The sequence below is a fragment of the Motacilla alba genome, chromosome 7 (genome assembly GCF_015832195.1).
Source record: "Motacilla alba alba isolate MOTALB_02 chromosome 7, Motacilla_alba_V1.0_pri, whole genome shotgun sequence".
Classification (NCBI taxonomy): Eukaryota; Metazoa; Chordata; class Aves; order Passeriformes; family Motacillidae; genus Motacilla; species Motacilla alba.
This window is the reverse complement of record NC_052022.1, coordinates 7,137,326-7,160,098: the sequence shown is the minus strand read 5'-3', so window position 1 is coordinate 7,160,098 and position 22,773 is coordinate 7,137,326. Positions and strand designations below refer to the sequence as shown.

Sequence of the window (22,773 nt, the reverse complement as noted above, 5' to 3'; positions counted from 1 at the left end):
CTCCAGAGGCAGGTGGACCTGCTTGTCCTCCTCCTGCAAAGGCCAGTGCTCTGCCCCCAAACTCCTCACGTGCAACCTGGTCCCAAATCCAGCACACAGGATATTACAGTCTCCTATCTGAACCTATCTCACTCACAAATGACAGGAAAAAAATGTGATTAAAAACCAGAGAGCATGTACCATTTCTTATTTCATCACGAATTGCACTGGGTACTGTATTTTTGTTCAAATTAAAATGAGTCAAACTTCAGTGTCCTTTGTTTGCTACTCATCGATCCCTGTTAAACCAAATGTTTCTCATTCTGTAATCAATACTTCTCTTCAAAAATAAACCCAGGCACTGACAAACAACTTTGCAGAACATTGCAGCATTCCTTGTAGTGGACTTTGTCAGCATGAAAAAACATTCCCCCGTAGAATGGAGAGGAAAGAAGCGCACTGCTTATTGTGCTTATTACAACTTCTACAGGCTGAATTATTGTACTGAATAACGACTGATTAAATCAATCAGCCATTGAAGGCAGGGCTTTCCAACAGTGGCAGTTAATATGCCTTTGTCCCTCATTACCTTTTTTAGCTACACTGGGAATACTGACAAATGCACTTAAAGATCCAAAGCCTTCCCAGGGATGAAGTTACAGGTATATTTAAAGCACAGTGAAGCACTGAAGTGAAAACAGCGATAACATAAACACTTGGAGGGTTCATGGAAGAGAGGTAGCTTTATTTCCACAGCTCTTCAAAATAAGAAAGTTAATGGTGAGGTTCTGTGGCTGCTTTGCAATCAAAATGAATTTTTTAATTTCACCTTTCACCTGACAGACTTGTACAACCGAGGCTAAGGAAGACATTGCCTTGGCTTCTATTAAATCTCTACTTTTTCCCCCAATTATTTTATGATGTAACCATTTCCCTTAAACTTATTCCTGCTACAGCTTTGCAAAAGTAAGATATAAATAGCATAAAAAGCAGTATCCTAATTTTAGGCTGGTATCTTCTAGCTTTTTCATACCAGTAAGAAAAAATGAAGGCTCTTGAGAACAGCATTCTGCTCCAAAAGTGACAGGCTGCTCAAAAAACACAGAGGAAAATCTAACTGACATTAAATAATTAGTTTCAGAATTTTCTAAAAATGCCTCGAAACTAGTTAAAATTAAATAATTTGAAGCAAATAATTCATTTTCCACAATAAAATTTCTTTAGGCTAGCACATCTGTCTCTTTGTCTTCATCTCAGACTAGCACAGGTATCCCATTACTTTCAGATGTAAACCTCAAGCTTTTCTTACCTCTACAATGAACAACAAAACAGGAAATGCTCATTATTGTTATTAGTGATATTTTAGTGACAGTAATTTACACACTTCATATTGTTGGGTGATAACACTGTTCCAGAGCCATTCAAGGAAATTAGAAACTGTTTCTTGGTGTAGTTGCTCCTCCTGAACAAAATAAGATGCTAGATTTCATTGTGCACTAGCTCAAAATTGCCACCATGTGGAGGGACAGCAACTTAATTTAGCATTATTTATACTGCATTGATATGGTTTTAATTGCATCTGTGCGACAGAGTAACTGCTGTGCTGAAGCTCCTTTATCATTGCAAGCCTACAATTAATCTGAATTAGGCAGGCTATTACACCAGCAGCACTGTGTATATAGTTGGAGTTGTGATAACATTTATTTTACAAGCAAAAAAAAAATTAAATAGCTCATAAAACCTTTTGGCTGAGAAGTGGATAGTGAGCACCACTGCCTGCCCGTCCCCTCCAGAAGCTGCGGTGAACAGCTCCAAAAGGGAGCTCTGGCTGCCCAGCAGCTCTTTAATTCTGCGAAACACCCAGTGACAGGCCACCAAATATCAGAGTCACCTTGGGAACAGAAATTAAATAGCAAAAAATGCCTCTCATAGTGTTTGAGGAATTACCAGACTGAAGTGAACTCTGTGTCCTGGGGACACAGCTGCAGACACAGCCCCTGGCAGCAGCAGGTGCAAGGTGGGCTCCACACAGGTGGAACACCTGCACCCAGCAGCCATCATTCTCTCAGCTCCTTAAAGCTCACCTCAGTCATATCTGCAGTGTTAATTTAGGGAAGTAATACATATTTTGAAAATACTGTCTCCCTAATAAAACTATTGCTATTTATTCATATTCATACTTGGTAGCCCAATTTTGAAGACTTGCTTCAGTTCTTAACATAATTCATTTCTCCATTTGAAACATTATTTTCTTAGAGTTTGAAGGGTGTAGAGAGAATACTATTAGTGAACCTGAAGTCCCACATAGTCAGGTCATGATTATATTTTTAATTAGTAAACTTTAAATGATAACACTTTTAAAAATGAATTTGCAAATGTAATTGAGCTTCTAATAGCTTCTACAGACAGCAATTAAAGAAATCTCATTTCTCTAAATTAAACATAATGAAATGTTTTTCAAGTTCAAACAAAAACTTGCAAACTGTATTAAGATAGATATAATCCATATGAATACCTAGTATTCAAAGTGTGAAGTAAAAAACTCTGTCAATAACAAAATTAGAATGAGTGGCACTACTATGGAAAAAAAAAGGAAAAAAATTCGTGAAACAGCTTAGATTGCAGTGGGTAATTGTAATTTCAAGCCCTTTGCTACATGCTATTTTTTGTAAGGTGACTTGCATTACATTAGGATTTCCAACTAGGCATAAAGCTGTTTAGGTTTTTTTATACCAGGTATACACAATATCTTCTTATTTGAACCAATCTTATATAATCAAGGTGACTAGTTTACAAAGAGCCTTGTCTATTTCAGCTGCAAACAAGCAAAAATCCCCAGCCCCTGTTCACGTTTCCCACTTGTTTGATTCCAGAAGTTTTATAATAATGGTGTTTGAACCATAGAACAGCACAAAGGAGTGTGTGTAGAGAACAACTGGCAAGAGCCAACCCACCTGGGCCAGCAAAGTGTCATTTGCTTGATTCAGTGTCAGTTGTTTGATTCTCCTACAATTTTCTATCAGATCTACAATTCTCAAACATTTCCTGAAGGGATAGCAACGTAGCAACACAGAAAACAGAAGGTAAAATGTTGTCTGGCAAAACAAATGCTCCAGCTCACAGAAACAGAATTGAGGTTCTGGAACTTGAGTTTATCCTAAGAACAAAACTGTATCTGTGAATAAATAAAACTGGCCCAAAACATGAACTATAACACAGGTATAACCTGCATTTGCACATCTAAATGCTCACAGACTGAGAGTTCAGAGCTGAATGTTCTACTGGTGACAGACTGCAGGCTTCTCAGCCACTTTCTAGTGGATTTATCTGAACAAACAGGCCATGGAATGAACTCCCCACTCACAAAGATAAAAAATAAATTAACCCAAAGATAAGAAACAAATGTTCCAAGAAGGATCCAGGTTCAAGAATATGCCTGATCTCGTGGGACATTGTCTATATTTGGCAGGCAGAAACTCCCTCTTGGATCAGAAGTCTTGCAGCGAGGGCCAGAAGATTTGTGTGAAGTTCTCTCAAGCACATTCCAAGTTCTTTGCACTTTTTATGACCTACAGCAACAGCTGTGCTTTGTGAAGGTGCACAAGATGAGCCTCAGGCTACATGATTTAGGGTAATTTCCATACTTGCACTTGCTGAGATTACATTTAATTTTTGATGTGGCACTGGTTTCTTTTATAGCCAAGTAACAGGTATTTGCTGTCAGTTTGGATGAAATTTCAGCCCAGACACAGACTTCAGGAGGAAGGAGTGAAGAGAATCCTTGAGGTCTGAAAACCAGAGTATCCCACAGCTGAGATTTACAAAAGTGTTTTAAAAAGTCATGTATTTTCCAGGTCCTGTCTTCATTGTTTGGAGTATTTATAGAAGATAATTCCATGAACTGCAGCAAACAGTGGTCAGCTCAGACTCAGAAGATTTATTTAAATTCCTTTTAACCAGGTTTATTTTGATAAGCCACCGTGTAAACATTACCACAGAACAGTATCTTTTGCATACTTGCAAAGGGCTATGAAGGCCAGACAGTGGGGGGAGAGAAGTGAATTGAAGACCATGAATTCACAGTCATGCTGGACTTTGATTTCTCAAACATTGATGCCCGTCCATTTAAAAGAACTTGTTACAGTGGAAGCTGACTTAGGAAGGCCATGGAATAGAGATGACATTATTGAGAGATGGAACTAGAAACAAGTTTCAACAAGTTTCAAAAAATAGCTTTGCAAAAATACTAGATATTTTAGAGAATTAGAACTGTGAAAGATGCATTGTAGCAGGACCACGTGGAGTAAAAATATAGATGATTAGTGTTAGAATAGCAGCATTGTGTGGCAAAGGCTAATAGGCTGAAAAACATTTATCATGTATTGTAATCAGGAAATAGGTAGGCTTCTGATGGAATGGCATTGAGTTTTACACCTCTTATGTCTCACCCTTCATCGAGACTGATAATGGAATGAAATATTTTAAAACACCTCTCAATTGCCCCACGGAATAGTGCCCAGCAGAAATAAAACATTATTTGTGAAAGAGCAGAAGAGAAGGGACAAGTAAAAAAGCCAAAGAAAGGTGATGTGTCGCTCATGCTGCACTCGCACACCTGGGATGGATTTAACCCATGGAATCCACACGAAGCAATGCAGTATTTCCTGCTCCACTCCCTGCAGTGTGCAGTGAGGGGACACTGACCCAGAGCTCGAGTCCCAAGGAGGGCACAGCCACCAGGCAGATCCAGCTGTGCTGGTAGCCAAGGTCCCTGCCTCAGACTGACCCCTCCTGATCAGCAGCTGGAGGCCACCAGCCTCTCCAGCCAGCAGAGACTTGCCTGAGGCTCAGCACAGGAACAAAGCTAGGCTTAGCTGAGCCCCCAGCAGGGCTTTGAAGCTTCCTGGGATGAAGCAGAAGATGGAGCAGCAGCATAATCCCAGCCCACTCGGCCGGGGTGACAGTAACCCCCCAGCAGGGACACAGCCACATCCTAAATGCCTCCTGCTTATCTGCAGTGCCTGTGTGCCTGCCTCCTCTGCCACTGACCAACGTGGCCTTTAGATGATAGAAATGGTTTCCTGTCCAAAGGACTGAATGCTCAAAGAACAAACAGGCACGGGGCTGAATCGAGCATTTCCCGCTTGGATCTGTGCTAGTGAGATAGGAGTTAAGGCAGCAGGATAAAACCAGCAAAAAACACACTTCTGAGAGTTTTATTTGGCTTGAACAGATTGGTCAGTGGAACGCTGGTGCTCCAGGGAGCTCTGGGATTTACTCACAGGCTAGGATAGTATGTGGTTTCTGCCCTGATACTGGGGGGTGTTAGGGCTTCTTCACTTTCTGCACTTCTCATCCATGTGTTTGTTATTTCCTGCCAGTAAATAGGATGTCAAGGAGTTAATTGAAATAGATCTAAGGTTAAAGAAAATTTATGAGGCTGAGACAAGTAGAACTTAACCATGCCAGTCATGAGCATGACTGCTCAGAGCAGTCAGCAGTGCCATCAGACCCCCACAGATCCGGGATAAAACAGTAATTTCATTTTCACATGCACTCTTCTTTTTGCCTTTCTCAGCTGACACATTCAACATCTCTGGCATCACTACTTTGCTGCTACCTTTTCCTACAGCATTTCTTTTCCTCAGGCTCTTTACAGCATTCCTCATGAACATGTCAGATTTTATTACAGTTTTTCTGTGTCCACTTGTAGAGTCCATTTATGGTTGGTAAGTAACTGCAAAAAAAGATGCCTTATTTACTCAGCTGTTCCTTGCATTGATTCCAGAGTCCTACTGCTTTCATTTTCTGACAAATGTGTCTGTTTTCCATATTTACCCCTCTAGCACTGCAGGCACTGCCATAGGCAGTAGGGAAATGCTGTGGTTTTTCTGTTAGCTGGCACAGCTTCTGTGGTATTTTTAACAGAGCTGCCACAACAAAATCTTTATAAGTACTGACAACACACACACTCAAAAGAACTGACTCAACTTTCAGGGGCCAGCCTGAGTTTAAAGGTCTGGTACCTGGCAGAACATGAAAAAAAAAAAAAAACCCAAGCAATTTTTCATGCAGTTTGTAATTCATTTGCTGGTCAAAATGAAATAACTAAAAGACTTTGTCTCCACCTGATATAATTTTGCACTATCAGTTTTCAGTAATAGGTCCATTTGAATTTCTGTTTGTGTTTCCAGAGACCAAATTCAGCTAGCTCAACTCTAAGTGCCAGCCTTTAGAGGATCTACTCCTTTAGTCCCCTTTCTTACTAGAACAAGTAAGTAGCCTGGACACACTTGTACAGCTGAAGGTCAGAAACAGATATAAAAACTCTGACACTTCTCTGGTCTTCATTACCACATTAATCTTTTTATCCAGGATTATCTGTTTTATTGGATTTAACCCTAGCTTATCCTCATCTATTAATTGCACATAGTCACATATACATCTCATTTAAGACACAAAAGAACAATCTGGCTTTTTTCAACTTAATAGTGAGTGTTGACAATTTTAAGTGTTAGCTTGATATTCCTGCAGAGAAAAAACATGTTTCCTTTTCTACAGAAAAAACTAACTACTGGAACCAAGTAGTGCAGCTCTACCCTCTTCTGCCACTTCCACCTTCAGCACTTAGTTGAAAAAAATCAGCAGCTATTAGACTGAGCAGAACTTCTGCTCCTGAACAATAAAACACATAATCACATAATTAAAACTCAGGACTTTGCATGAACATTTTCTACCATGTAGAGCACTGAAACAGGAGTCAGGAGAGTCATTCTGAATTTTTTAGTACATTTTGGCCAGCACACTAAATTTTTTTAGTACATTTTGGCCAGCACACGTAGCTCCCTTGTCTTTCACTTTAAAAGCAAGAGAGAGACCCCTCTGCCCTGAATCAGGGCAGCTCAGTGAGGCTTTAGAGGCTTCCTGAATCCCAGCCATGCCAGTTTGGGTACAGCCCACTGGGCACAAGGAGTATGAAGAGTGGGTTAGCAAACTCTTTGTAATTATACAGTCTTTCAGTTTTGGCAAGAAATAAATTCTGCTGCACATTTACAGAACAGGAAATATGCTTTTCCCCAGTGCTTCTGGGGACTCCTGCAATATATTACTAAAACAAACAACTCCTGTCACTCACTCAAGCCATCAAGTTTGACATCAAATTCAATACAGGAGAATTATGAACAAACTTGTCTAAATGGGGCTGAGAAGAACCACCCACACTGCAAATGACCATGCAAGCAGAGCTGGGCTCCTGGGAATCAGGTGCACAAGAGTTTGGCTCAGCTTCAGCTGCTGTGGGTTTATGGGGACCAATGCCACAGAGCACTGCTGGTCCTGCTCCTGCCCAGGCACTGAGCTGTAAGCCAGTAGCTACATGGAGAGAGCAAAACAGAAAAGTTTCTCCTTCCTGTCTCCCTCTACACATTAAACACAGTTCCAGAGCTGATATTCTTGTTTCTTGTGGTTCACAAGAGTATTTCTGCTCACCTGCTCATGCTCCTTCTCAAGCTCTTCCTTCTGATGTGTGTTAGATCACTTGCAGCCTTCACACCTTCACTTCCACTTATCTCCTCCCACCTATTTGTGAACAGGTTTCCCTTATCCACTGATGGAAAATAGAGGCACTGGAAACCTGCCTTTAGACGATGAGAGCTGGCAACTCTCAAAGGCTCGTTTTAGTATGAAAATAATTTTCAACTTCTCACTTAGTGCATGTATTTTCTGACGGTATCTCCTACATCACAGGCTTTCCCTTTTTGGGTGGTTAATTACCAATGACATCAGGAAGCAGTACACAACTCAAGATTTCCAACAAGCACCTGGAAAGTCTGACCTGCTCCTCTAGAGACGTCCATGGAAAAAGCTTCTTAAATGGAAAATTGTGCCAGCCACTGCCACAGGGCACTTTTTAATACTTACCACCAGGAAGAGGATGTTGCCAAGAGATAATGATTTTTCCCCAACATTCAGAAAGCATTTCTAAATAAGCAATGTCACCATGGATGCCAATCATAGTGTGCATCATAAAGATGTAATTACACAACGACAGTGGTGTGAACAGCACACGCTGAGCCAAATCCTCTCTCACTATTCATTCCAAGCCCCTGGGCTGTGACTGTGCATGGCACACCAGCAGTCCAGGATCCAAGCATCAACCAGCAGTATTTAGAAGACCCTGCCTCTTCCCCAAACAGTTCACTACCTACACAGGCAAACAGACAAACAGTAGAAGAGTCAGAACAAAGCTTCTTTTGCAAATTAGATCAGAAATTTAATATTTTTCCAAGATTATAAAGGATTTAGGTGGCAAAGGTAATTACAGGCCTTGCAGGACACCAAAGTTAAAGAACTTGACCATTAATGAATGAAGTGAAGAAGGGCTTTAAGCACCTGGTTATTTACAGTCACACAGCAAGGCACTACACAGAAAGCACAACTTTTCCATGAAGTTTGGAGGAGGAAGAAAAGCCACTCCACAGTCAGGTAAGGCCCTGCACCAGGCCTGGCACTTTCATTAATTTTCAGCCTAACTACAGAGTGCATCATGCCAAGCGGTATGGAAATAACACAATCCAAACATCACAGTCATTCCCACAGTCTAGACAGTCTCCTCTTGCAGGACATGCAAGCAAGTCTGATCACCAGCTCCAGACTTGGAAAACTGTGTCATGAGATCTTCATTATGAAAGATCCCGTAGGATATCAAAAGATGCCTTATCACAATGCAAAGGACACAGAGCCAAAACAAACAGAAAGTACGGAAAAGCAAATTCCTGACAAAGCAAAAACTGAATTAAAGTTTATGAGAACTGGACTTGGGAGGGAAAGGACAGGAAGAATCACAGTTGCCCAAATTATATGAATCTGTACAAAGCTAAATAGGTTTAGTACAGCAAGACATTACTTCCTTACTACATTTTAATATTTCTTTTCAATCTTGGAGGGAAGTTGCAGAGAGATGTGATTATGCTCTGCCAAGAGAAAAACAACAAAAAAGCTCGCGGGACTTAATGGCACAAAGAATATTGTCCAAAATAAAAAGTCCAAATCTTTTTCAGATGAGCTGTAAATAGTTTTCCTGTCTACTTGCAAAGTGTTCAGTGGACAGAAATGGGCCAAGAGTTTTTCCCAGTTTCTGCTGTCTCTCTTTTATTCACCCCCAGCAGATTATTTTCTATATACCTATGTTGTGTCACTGCCCAGAAGGAGCTGAGAAGCCAGCAGAACCTCACCCTGCTCTCCTGGTGCTGTGGAGCAGTTATGGATCAGGGCTCCATGGGCTGGATGCTGAACAAAGACTTGTTGCAGTAAGGAGTTTGTACTCTCACATGCAATTTAAAGCACTGCTTGAGCTGACTCGTTCCAAGGGTCAGCACTGACTTCACAGAACAAGCCCCAAGAACACTGCATGAATTTAAATAAATGGGAAATTAATAGAAGCAGCACAACTGAGAGACTCTTGGTACATAAATTTTGTCCTTCCTTGTACAGGAACTTTCTCTCCCTCCTGGTAACCTTTTCTGCCCCATGCAGGGAAAAAAATCAAAACCTTTAATTAAAAAAAAATATTAAAAGAAGACTTAAGAAGATAAATTAATGGATTTCTCTCTGTTCCCCAAATTAACAACAGAAACACACCTTTTACAGAAGCAATTGCTGGTATTATAAATTCTACAGTAATAGTTTAACTACTGGCCATCAAAAAATAAACCAAACAAACCAAGCCCAACAAAAATTTAGCAACTTCTTTTGCTTCTTTTAACACACTTATTTCCCCAGGTACTTCAAGAACAAAGTTGCAACATCAAGTATACCACAGCAGTTTCACTACTGTTAATCTGTATAAATTTACCTTCCTAGTTTGCATAAAATTAAAACTGTTGGCCCAGTGCACACATTCAGCTTTCCTCTTCCTCATCCTTAGATGCTGTGAGTAATTCAGTCCTACCTGAGATCCCCTTTTTTACATGAGCTAAAACCAGACCAGAAATGTTCTGCCTTTTCAGTCTGCAGATTGCTGGCCCTATTCAGGTCACCCTTGCAAAAATATTAATCCAACGAGTGTGTGGCTTACTTGAGTCAACTCCTGCCATTGCCTGGAGGAGCTCAGGATTGCAGAGCTTAACCTTTGATATGAAAATGTCTGCAATTCACTGTTATTAGTGCATGGGCACATCACTCCCATTAGGCAGGGAGGTATTGCCTAGAGCAGGATCCATCTGCTTCCAGTCATAAAGCAGGATTTGCTTCACGCTGGAGCCAACTGCCACTCTGATACTCCCTGCACCCATGGATGCTATGAGACTGCCCGTGCCCTTTCTGTACTTGCACATCCCCAGCCTTTGTTATCTATAAATGGCAATTTCTACTGGAGGGCACTTTAGCCAACATGACACGCTTTCTACAGAGTGCCTCTGTTTTACTTGCAGACCTTATATAAATGCATCTTGATGTTGTATTTTTTTTTTTCCCCCGTGTTCAGTGATTTTTACATAACTCTGTTTGACTTCTTTTTTACGTTGACTAAATACTTGCCGAAGAGAGAGACACCACTTCGGCGAGTCCCAGCTGAAGGGGAAAAGCTTATTTCTGCTGCTCTGGATAGAGCGCTGGTCTTTCCGTGCCGGTGATTACGGCAAAAGCCGCGGACGCTGCGGGTGGAGGGGGAGCATCGCTGCCTTTGGAACGGCGAGTTCCAAGCGAATTCCAAGCGGGAATTCCAGGGGCGCCTTTCCCGTGGCTGCAGCGCCCTCTCCTGGCGGGAGCCGGCCGCGCTGCGGGCAGTGCACGGGAATCACCCGCACGCGGAGCCCGCGGGATGAGCTGCGGGATAAACCATAAACCGCGCTCGGGAACGCATCCCCGCCCCAGAGCGACCCTCGCTTGGAACAGCGGCCGGTTCTGAGCGGGATAAACCATAAACCGCGCTCGGGAACGCATCCCCGCCCCAGAGCGACCCTCGCTTGGAACAGCGGCCGGTTCTGAGCGGGATAAACCATAAACCGCGCTCGGGAACGCATCCCCGCCCCAGAGCGACCCTCGCTTGGAACAGCGGCCGGTTCTGAGCGGGATAAACCATAAACCGCGCTCGGGAACGCATCCCCGCCCCAGAGCGACCCTCGCTTGGAACAGCGGCCGGTTCTGAGCGGGATAAACCATAAACCGCGCTCGGGAACGCATCCCCGCCCCAGAGCGACCCTCGCTTGGAACAGCGGCCGGTTCTGAGCACAGCCCACCGGGCTTTCGCTGAAAGTGTCAGCAACTTAAGTCATAGAGAATACCTAAATTCGTAATACCTTTAAAATACGGAATTTCAGAACATCCATGTATTTGCAAATTTGAAGCAAACAACAAAAGGTACCCAGGACATAACGAGGTGTTTTTTTTTTTTTTTTTTAAACCACTGAAGATAAAACTGCAAAGTTGTGAATGAGGGCATTTGGCCTAATGAACTATGAAAAACTAATGAGGTCCAGGAGCATTAAGCCAGGCTTGTAAAGGATGTCGATAATCATTATTGATGCTAAAGCTGCTACTAATGTCACTGAGCTTCCATGAGGGCTGTATGATGAAGTTTCTCAGAAAAAGGAGCCAGACAGCAGGGCTATCTGTGCATAAATACACAGCTTCACAGAGAGGGCAGCACATGGGTCAGATTGCTTCTTTCTGGCTTAGGACATTTTATATTCAATGAGACATTTCAAAACAGCTACTCTGCCTCTCTCTCTCTCTCTGCTACTTTCTAATTAAAGCACTGATAGATGCTTTTCTAGAACATAAGGGCCCAGAAGGTGGGAAAGAACATTTAGCCTTTCGTACCTCATCTTTAACACTTCATTTATTACTAAATATCCTCTATTTTTAAATGACCTGGGTGCTTCTGCTACAGCAGCCTTCCCCACGGCCGGAGGGGATGGCAGGATTCATCACACCGGTGACAGCGAGCGCAGAGCAGGACATTGTGCTGCCATCTGCAACACCCTGGCTGGAGAGCAACCTGAGCATTCCCCTCCTCCCTAAAAGCCTGGTGCGTAGTGCAGATGTTGGGAGCTGGGGCTCTGAGCACGCTGACCCTGCAGCTGATTAATGGGGCAGCATCAACGTCAGCTGCGGAGCCGAGCACAGCCCGGGGTGCTGGCCTGAGTCTCAGTGCCCTGGAAGAGCTGAGCACCAGGAGAGGAAAATGCAGCTCCCAGGAGAGGCACTATTTCCTACAATCATGGGCTGCCTTTCCAACTGTGCATTTTCAGCTTCCTACAAAGAATTTTAAAAAAAATAATTGCTTTCTATCGTAATTTCACTCAGCTCAAGACAGCACCATCAAGCTGGGGTATGGTCTCTTTTTTCTCACCAAAAACTAGCACCCATGCTAAAAGCCTGAACTGGAGTAAAGAGCAAACAACTGAAAGTACATACAAACCCCTGGGTAATTTAGGAAAGCTGAGAACACAGTCAAACTTTCAACTGACTTTAATGCAATTTCAGTCAAGACATTCTCTGCACTTCAACACATCCATCTCCATGTGAACGCTCCCGTTTGGCAGCGCTTGATGAGCAGAGGCAGATCTTCTCAAAGCTGATTACAATTTACGTTTCAATCTGGCAACAGGAGCGGTTTGCACTTCCCCTGGTTTTTGAAGAGACTGTTACATATATCTAAATCCACTACATTTAAGAAAGTTGTAACAAGCAGAAGTGACTCAGTTCCTTATAATAATGGGACACGTTACTGACTTTGCGAGTTTTTTTAAGCCTTTTTTTATTTCTTCCACTCTTTATTTAAAAACTTGCAGTCTCCACTGTTTTACTGCAAAAACTGTTTGTAAAGCAAGAATTGTGCTGATCGCATCAAAACTCATTAATATAACTTGTTTTTCCATTATTAGCACCATCTGAGCCTGTTGAAAGCCTTAACCAGGGCTTTAATTTTTCCACAGAGAGCTTTAAATTAATTAGTGGTTTACATGCTAACAAAGAATCTGATACATTCATAAATCAATCTAATGCAGAAGGATTACCGGAGGGTGGAAACCTATTCAGTGGGGAGCTCACATTCACTTAACATGGTGTGTTTTCAACAAAAGGGTGCAGGTGTGGAATGGACGGGTACCAGGAAGAGCCCATGATAATCGCTTTGCAGCACTTAAAGGCGCAGCAGGACACATGGTAAATCAGAGCCTAGGGCCCACCCTAAGTGAAACCCATGTAGATATAAAAGGCAGTAGCATCCCACTTTAACCTTCACAGCTAAATTGCCAGAGTGGTACAATTTCTTTTATGTAGGTTACAGGCCACTGAACTAATGGAAAACAGAGTTGAACTGAAGGACTTGGATGGAAAGAACAAACCAACATAACTGCACAGCATAGATACAAATAAAGATATCAAATAAAAAATGTAACTTTTTTTCTGGGTAATTATTAAATTTATTCAAGTTATCAAAACATAATTGTATATCCTTTTGGTTCGTTTTAGGCTTTTAAATTAGTTTCTGCTAAAACAACACTTACTCTGCCACAAGAACTCTACTGTGAAAGTGTGGCAACATTTTTCTCATATTTTTCCTAACCTGGCACTGTTCACTGTTAAGAAAATTTCACAATGAACACTTTTCCTGATCTTGTTTTGTGTCCAAAGGTGCAAATCCATGCACTTCAAAGATATAAAAAATACTTTGATGACTAAAGTGGTTTTCAGTCTTCAGTATGTTTTGAAATAAACTTGTGATTTGCTTTGAAAGCTGCTTATTTTAAAAATGGGATCTCTGTCACTACAGACACCTGCACAGTCCCCATCAAATGCAGTGAGAAGTGTACACAGATGAACTGATCATCTCAATTTCCTTTACAAAGAGTCATCCTTGATGAGTCAGAAGAGACATGACTAAGAAAATTGTGAACATGCGCACTATGAAATAAAAGACCTTGAGTGACAGGAAGAGCCAAACAATCCTGGGCCAGTGCTGCTGGAACTCTCAACGGATGGATTTGCAGTAATTCCACATTTTGATAGTGAACAATCAATATTTACTGATGGTGGTTCATAAAATAAAGAAACGTGAGAAATTGTTAGGTATTCGGCCTGAATTATTCAGTTCACAATTAAAGTAAGTCATAAATCCACATCATTCAATATATGAGGTATCAGATTTTCCATACAAACATATGAAAAAAAAGGTATTATAAGATTATTTGTACAGTTTTGGTGATAAACATTTGTCTTGAAAGCAAGTGTCTTCATTTCATCTTCTGTAGTACCTTCCAGTAACAAATCAGTCAGGAAAACTGTAAGTCTGGGACATACCAAAAACCCAATTCTTTCGGGGACCACTGTGGGTCCCACATGCTGGTACCACACAGCACACACCAACTGATCTTTGGCCTCAGGAAAACCTTTCCTTGTGCACATCTGTTCCATCATCACAGATGTTTACAGATGCACAGACCCATTTCGTGAGCAAAGCCACCACAGTGTCAGCAGCTTCTACAGCACATACTTTGTGTTTATTAGTCACTGGTTTTATGCACGTGTCCACCTTGCAGTGGTTCCTGGGTGTTGGGTGAACTCAAGTGGGAAGGGCAGGGAAAACCCAATGCACCACATCCTTCCAGCACCCACAGAAACAGGGCACACATTCCCTGCTCCCTGACTCTGCCCACCCTTGCAATAAGCCTTACAAACACACACCCTTATGTGTTTTACATAAAGTGGCCGCCTCTTACCATCCTGACCTATCTGTGACAGCAAAACCCAAACAACTGTTTCTTTTTAAAGAAGCAGAAAGTGCTAGTGGGTATTACATGAGGTGCCAGCCTGCCAAAGGCTTGTGTGATGCCCTGAACAGCTCCCAGGATGCAGGGCAGCTCCCTGTGCTCCCTGGCCTTGCTTCACACTGCCAGAAATGCTCTCCACGAGACCGAGCGAGGCACTGGAAGTGCCACTAAAGGTGCCACGTGCTGTCACCTGCACCCTCCCCAAATGAAGGAGCTGGTTCCACGAAAACCTCCACGCCACTCTAACCAGCACAACAGACAAAAAGAAAATGGGAGCGAGTAAAGGCGATTAGCTAATTAGTGATTAAATAAAGCCGTGGCCAGTGACTGGCAGGGAGGCTGCTGGGATGCCATTGCTTTGATCCCGAGTCGCAGCGGGGACAGCACCGCCAGGCCCTGCGGCGCCTGTGGCTGGCTGGTGGCCCTGCGCAGCCTGCTGGCCCCGGGGGATGCCCATACTCCAAACAGAGCAGCACATGGGCTGGGCACCCTGCGGGCAGGCTGCTGGCAGCCAGCGCTGCTCGGGAGGGAGCCAAGGGCTTGCTCGCTCAGAATCCCTCGCCGAAATTTCGCTACGAGCGTTTGGAAAGGATTTGCCCCAAAGCCAGGACGTGCAGCCGGTTCCTCGCCCTGGGAACGCAGCTCCACGACTTTCTTAATCCCCGGCCTCCCCTGGGTTCAAATGCTCCAGCCCTTGGACCCTTGCTGCTCTCACACTGCTCGCAGCCCCTCAAGTTCATTAATGTTAATTAATGACTGCTGTGTTTCATATTAAAATCACCAGCTCTGAGACACAAAGAACTTTCCATACATCAACTGCTTCAAAGCAATCGTCTCTACAGGCGCGCTGGCTCTGGGCTCCAGCTCAGGATAATTGTGCATATTACCCCTCAGGGAAGAGGGGAAAAAACTACCCAGTATTTACCCTGGGGGAAGACTGCACCCCCAGAGAGCTACCTGTCAGCTCCTAATGGGTTACAACACTTGGCCTCTCAACAAATTATACAAAATTACACCCCGGTTAGCAGAGAGAAGTGATCCACAAACCCACAGTGAAAAGCATAAGAAGTGTCTGACAGGCAAGATAGGACACTACAATGTGGATGCACATACCAACCTTAGCAGCTCTAGAAGGTTAATCAGTATTGCTCATTTCGTATAGTATTGGATTATCCCACTAAGTACATTTTACACTCAATATATTATATTACTGCTATGCCTCCAAGGGAATGCTAGTTTAAAAAAAAATAAAGGAAATATTTCAAATAGAGTAAACAGGTCTTCCCAGATTTTGACATTTATTTACACTGAAAACTAAAATGCAATTGCAAATCCAATGCCTGATCTTTGCCATTCTTCCTCTGGCAAAATTCCTCCCGGAGGCAGCAGGAGTTTTATCTCAGTCACAGACTCCTGGATTGCAACTTTACCCGATAAAAGTTTGTTCCTCAGTTCCTCCAGGACTTCTGTGCCCGTTCTCACACATTATCCACAAGCCAGGCTTCCAGCTGCTTAAACCCCATCTCAAAGTCTCCTTGTGGCCAGCCCAGGCATGCTGCAGACCCCAAGGGCAGGAACATGGGGGTGGTGTTGGGATGGGAGAGGGCAGCGGCTCCCACAGCTGAGCTGGGCACATCTGGGGCCGTGGTGAGAGCAATAAACCCCGAGCTGGTTTCTCCCCACTGTCACTTGGGTCCCTCCAACCCTCACCTCACCGTGTTAATCACTGAGGGTTTATAAATGGCACTCACTGGAGGCAGGTGGGATTTTAAGGACCCTGCATCACACAGTTGACAGAGCATCCCCTCCCCAGAGATCTGCTACAGCTGCTCCCCACTAAGTTAAACAAACCTGGGACCACCAAAGTCTTTCACAGCCAACTGTGTAATCGCTCAGATCACTGGCACTTCCACATATGTTCTAGGGGATAGCTTGGGTTTTAAAGTTTTTGAACAAGTCTGCTTTATCCCATGGAAGCTTAAGACATTTTATCTGAAGACAGGGACAAACAAACTCCTTAACAGATGGAAACAGTTCCTCAGATATTAAGTAATTAAGCACACTCAGCACATGTTGGCTCCCAAAGAAAATTGTTTTGAAGAGATAAGGCACTCTATAAATTGAGGTTTGTGGTCAACTAAAAATCTGCCATTTCATCTTTTGCTGACAAGGCTAATCTCATGAATTATTACACGAAAAAGGAAGATACAAGAGCATTACATGATTTACAAAATTATCAGATTGAGGGGTTTTTCTAAGCTTCCATGCTTGTGTTCTTTCATTTTTCTGTGGTTAGCTAAGATTTAACAGGCAAGTAAATCTACTGCTTTTTGATTTGAAATTGCCTTTCTGTGCTTGCCTTGCTTCTAATTCCAGTGAGGAATGGGAGCAGCTTTTCTCTCCCATGGCTTTTCCAAGGAAGCCAAGCCTTGAGTTTCCTCACATTTATGAACACATAAATTGGCAACCCTTTGTTGTGTCCAAGACATGGATGCTCTGGTGACCACCTTCATCCAGACCAAACGTGCCTGAGGTAAGACAAGGATTGCAAAGCAGTGAGTGGGCACAGCTTACCATGGCTCCTTCGCTCTTACTCTGGGCAACTTCCCGCTGCAGCCGAGCCACACACAGCTTCTCCCTGAGGAAAGAAAAGCCTGTGAGTAGCAGTTCATTCTCGCCTAGCTCCCATCGGGGCAGCATTCCTGCACATCACAATCCCCTGCAGGCCCTGCTCTCCTCCCTTGTGCTCCCCTGCAGTATTTGGTGGTTGTGTTATTATTTCATTTCGTGGCAGTTTGACAGAGCTGTCAATAAATCAGCTGAATCCAAACATCATTTTCTTCATTCAAAAAACAAAGCAGCTCATCATGCCAGTGATATGGAAACAGACTGTGCAAATCAGATTGTGTTATTTATTTTCCTATAGCCCTGCACACCAGCTTTATTCTGCACCATATTAACACATGCTAGAAGGCTGTTGCATCATCAATAAATATATGCATAAAATTGAAATTAAAACCATCTATTCTATATATAAACACACTGTGATGCATTTTGCAACTACTGAATTATTAGATTTTTTTTAATTAGCCTTTTTTCATATAAGATCCTTATACAAATGTTTGGCTTGACTCAACTAATAATTAATTTGTTTAATTAAGGATTTGGCAACCACAACACATTTTCAAGTACACTGGAAAGTTGTAAGAAAGAAATGAAAAGTAGTGATTAGCATACATAGAAAAAGAAAGATCATTTCCCATTGTATGGCCTGGGGAAACTCCATCCCCCAAAAAGCTGCAAAGGTGCCAAGCCAGGGCAGAAGTAGGACCCAGGCTCTGAAAATGCTCCTATCATTGACTGGGTCTCATCCAGCATGGAAAACTGGATGCTCTATGGTATTTCATTCCCAAACTTGCATAAAAAAAAATAGCCTTTAAATAATTTCTAAGGAACCATTCCTGATGAGGAAAATCTGCACGTGCCTGCCTAATTCCTGTGGAATGACAGTGCTCCTGTCACTCAGCCACAGCTCAGAGTGGGTCACTGCACCAGGCCCCCTCTCCATTTCAGCAGAAGACACGGTGTTTAAGCTGAGTCTCTGTACTGGTCACTGAGCACCCCTCAGCATTCTCCATCCAGCCAACAGCTGTGGGTATCAGATTAGCACCAGGCATTGCCAAAATCCTGATCTGTAAACAGGGATGATGCTGAAACCACTGAATATCAGCAAAAGTTGAAGATGATACAGCCACAGCCCTGTAGAAATTGTGTTTGTTTTCTCCAGTGTGATATCAAGACCTTCTCTGGCACATGTGAAAAATTCTGGAAAATTGGGAAGTGCCATTAGTCCAGCATCAAGAGCCTTAACACAGGTGTCCTAAATTCATCTTCTAAACTACACGTACCACTCCCTCCCTTCCTTGCTCAGATACTATCACAGGCAAATTATAAAACTGGTTAATCCTATTTTTAGGGTTTAGTTCATCTGCTGGAAATAGCCCTTTGCATTTTTGCACTGCTTCAGTGCCCTAATATGTTCTAGTGGAAAAAGCAAGTATTCCCTTTGAGGAGGTTTTGACCTTTTTAATTGCAAAACAAATGCCTAAAGATATTTTATGAGAAAATATGTGGGGGGTGGGGGGACAATAAACAAACCCCCCACAAACCACTCCTCCATACACTTCCTGCCAATGGTCTGGAAAGAATTTTTAGCTATGCCTCCTACATCAGAAATACTCCTATTTCCCTCATTCCATGTTAACTCCACCGTGGAATCAGTTACACATTTCTGGAATTTTATGAGAATAAATTTCACTCAAGGTCCATTCACAAAGAAGGCTCCTCCATCAATGCCAGGTATTCCTTGTCTAGGGGAAGATCCTGGCTGACATTCCCAAAAGGTTTTCTTAGCAATTTTCCCAGTGAAGGACAGCAAAGACTGGCATTCTCAAACTTTGTTTATAGCATTGCTGCTGTTAGGAACAGAACCACTTTTCAATAGCAAAAAATGAAAAAGAAACCTGAATATTATGTAGAGGAAGGAGAAAAAAGTGCCATAGTGGGTAGAGAAGAGCCAACTTTTCCAACACTGTCTACAAATAGTCAGCTTTGAGGCAAGCAAACTTCGTGCTCCTGCTTCCTCCCTCCCACCTGCACTCTCCAGGTGAAGGAGCTGTGGACTCACAGCCAGACCATCAGATGGTTTCCCTCCTCTGGACAGGCTGAGTGGCAGAAGCTCAGCATGCCTGTGGACCACAGGCATCCCTGAGGCTGCTCCAGGGAGCTCAGTCAGGGATGCACTTGGCCCACTGCCTGCTGTGAGCCATTTCCCACCACCTCCACACAAACACGCCGGTGTGCAGGGCAAGGAACGTGCTCAGACTGCCTCTACAAGCCAACAGCATTTAAAACGAATTTGCAGTGTTGGAAGTTTCCATATGAGATAGATGACAGGAAAAAACAAGGACCTTCATGTCTAAGGATGACCAAATACACCCTCTGGTTATTATCCACCATCTCAGTCAGTTCTGATTAAGGCAGCACCTTCAGTGACTACTCTCAGCCCCCATTTTTAACATGGTGTTACTACTGAAGAAACATTTACCACGATTGAGTTGCAAAAACCATAAGATTTTAGCTGCTTTAGCCTTTCAGATGTTTCAAATGCAAAGAACATTTGACATGCAGCTTCAAAGTTAATCTCATTTTTTAATCTTAGCTTTTAAATAGGAAAAAACAGTAGCATCACTTTGTTGCTATATGGTTTTATTTATTTTTAATCAAGCATGTTTCATCCCTATAGCATGTTTAATTAAGGAAGTTAATTAGCAACTACAGCCAACCTGCAAGGAAACAAAATCTTCTCTGGGGATTTAAAAAATTAAAACATGTTCATTGAGGAGGTCTCATGTTCTCCTTTGAAAAGCCTCCAAATGATAAAAGGTTTACAAAAATGCTCTTTGAAAGCACAATTTATGCTCTTAGGTTTGAACATTTGTATTGTAAGTGGCAGAATCCCCAGCCAAGGACTTTGCAAAGAAATAATTAAAGAAGCCAAACAAGGATTCAATTATATCCTTTCCAGATGGAACCAAGCACAAAAGTAGTCAGTGTGTGCATGGAAGAAAGATACATTTCAAATCTCAGTATCACTGGTAGATATTGCAGTAGCTTGTTCTAAAATACAACAGTCTGAGGAAAGCCCATTTAGTCCAAGAAAAACACAAATGTGCTAAGTAATTCGGCATATTCAGAACCCTCCTTAAACTAAAATTTCTCCTTCACTCTCTTTTCCCACCAGGTTCGAGTCATTCAACGTCCAGACAAAAGAAATCTTGTATCAGGTGACAGTAACAGCTCAGGGCTCCAGCACAGAGCTGCACTGCTGCAGCTTCTCCCCATCCACCAGGACAGAGGCAGGGAAGTCTATTCAGGCACAAGCCCCTACCTAATTATCAGAATTATCAGAATTATCAGAATTATCCCCTAATTCTGAACACATGCTGATGCTTCTCCTGATGTGGTAACTAACACATCTCCTCAGATCAAGCACCACAATAAAAGCCACAGTGGGTCCATGAAAGGCTCCATTTTTCTCAGCTGTTCTTTTTGTATTGCTACTGTAGATGGATACAATAAACCCAAAAACTCTAGCAGTGTACTTCAGCTTCCCAAACTTCGATCTTCATTTTCATTTGGAAACCTGAGATTCAGATATAGGGCTCTGCACCTCCATCTAACAAAGAAATATATTACTTAAATTAGCTTCTGAATAAAGTAAAATTGTGCTGCAGTATGTCCATTGGTCAAGACCTAAGCTATACAGAACCAGGATGTATTTTCAGTGGTAAACAGTAATTAAGTACTGTTTAATGATGAAATGTAATTTTATCTTTAATGAATAACACAGTCAAGACTCAAAAAGAATGGGAAATATTTTAGAAACATCACCTGAAACTTAAGTTAATGCTTTAGCAAACCTTAAGCCCCATGATTCCCTGGAAGAAGGGCTCCATCCACCTTGACACTGCCCTTGCCTGTCCTGATCAGCCCCACAACCTTCCAGCATGCATTCATAGCTCTTATGTTTTCAACAAGAGTCAACATTGATGAAGATTTCCAACTTTTCCTATTTTCTAAGTAAATTATTAGTATAGTATATCTCTGCATTAAAAAAATTCAATAGGTATGAAACTCCCAAGTTACTAACTTGTTTCTCTACACACTTTTTATTCAAGAACAGGAATGTGTTTTCTTCATGTTCCATCCTGTCTTGGAATTTTTCACTCTGAAGCAATTTTATTTAGAAGCATCGTGCACCACAAAGTGAAGACCACCTTTCCTTGTCATTTTATAACTTTCACTATTTGAAAAGCCATAAAATCACCACTGACAAAGTCAAGCTTTGGAAATACAATGAACATGTTTTATTGTTGGTGACTGTGGCCAAGTCATATTCCAGTGAGTCCTTCCATACCTTCTGGAGGCTATTTTGGAGCAGAGAAATACCAACCAAGTTTTCACTCTACACTATTGCTGTGAGATTCAGAAAGCGAATAAACACTTAGTTCTCATGAAGAAAAAGCAAACAGAAGACTGACAGAGACTCAGAACCCAAATTTGCAAAGCCTCCTTGTGCCTTGGAACCACACCTGATTACTTCTCCTTAACTTTTCCCCCCCTATATCATTATTTATAGCCACAGCATTGTTTTTCCAACGAACCAGAAAAAAACACAACTAAACCCCATCAAACATGGATTAAACATAGCACGGAGCTAACAACTGACCCTGGGGCAGGGTGCTGCTTTGCGCAGAGAGATGCAGTTTGTGCCCAGCCTCCCCCAGCTCCTGGTTTTCCAGGGAGTTTCCCATCCGAGTGCTGACCAGGCTTGACCCCATGGGATGGATGAGATGTGACAGGGGAAGAGCTGAGGGTGGAATGGCTGCAGTGAACTCCCGCGCCTCTTTCAGCTCCGGCTGCGGGCGCGGCGAGGCTCCTTCCCCCCAGAGCGACGGTGCTCGCTGCTCCCTGAATGTCAGAGCGTTGTGGAACTGGGCTCCAGAGCCTCAGTGCCTTAGCCAGGTCTGCCAATAAAGGAGTCATCCCCAACAAAAAGATATTCATTGCAAATTTAAAGCTGAGCAACGTACGGGCTTTATTTAACTGCTTTTACAACAATCGCAAGGACTGGAGTTACAATAATGGAAGTACTAATGCTGTCAGGCAGAAGCAGGAAAGATAGCATGAGCCACCAGCAAGGAGCAGCTCCTATTCACTGCTAACTTATTGGTAATAAAAGATAAGCCAACAGAAAATACAATTTACATTAAATTTCTCTTCTATGAGACATGATTCTGTCAAATCCGGACAAGCAAAACAGGTAGTAACTTACTTAAACTGTATTTTCTTTGGGTGACACCAACAGCAAGGAAAAAGAAAAATATAACTATAATCTAAAATAAGGATCAGCAATCCTCACGGGGTCCTCACCAATTTCCAGTGGATTTTCATGTAC

General features: G+C 42.6%; 1 protein-coding gene across 14 annotated transcripts in view; it reads right to left on the bottom strand.

Moving 5' to 3' along the window:
* Positions 1–22,773, bottom strand: part of NCKAP5 (NCK associated protein 5) — a 380,074-nt gene that overhangs the window by 179,295 nt on the left and 178,006 nt on the right. For all 14 annotated transcript variants that reach the window (XM_038142476.1, XM_038142470.1, XM_038142472.1 and 11 more), the window contains one exon: positions 17,328–17,391. In XM_038142476.1, coding sequence (XP_037998404.1) covers positions 17,328–17,391 — 64 coding nt within the window. The remainder of the gene's footprint in view (positions 1–17,327; positions 17,392–22,773) is intronic.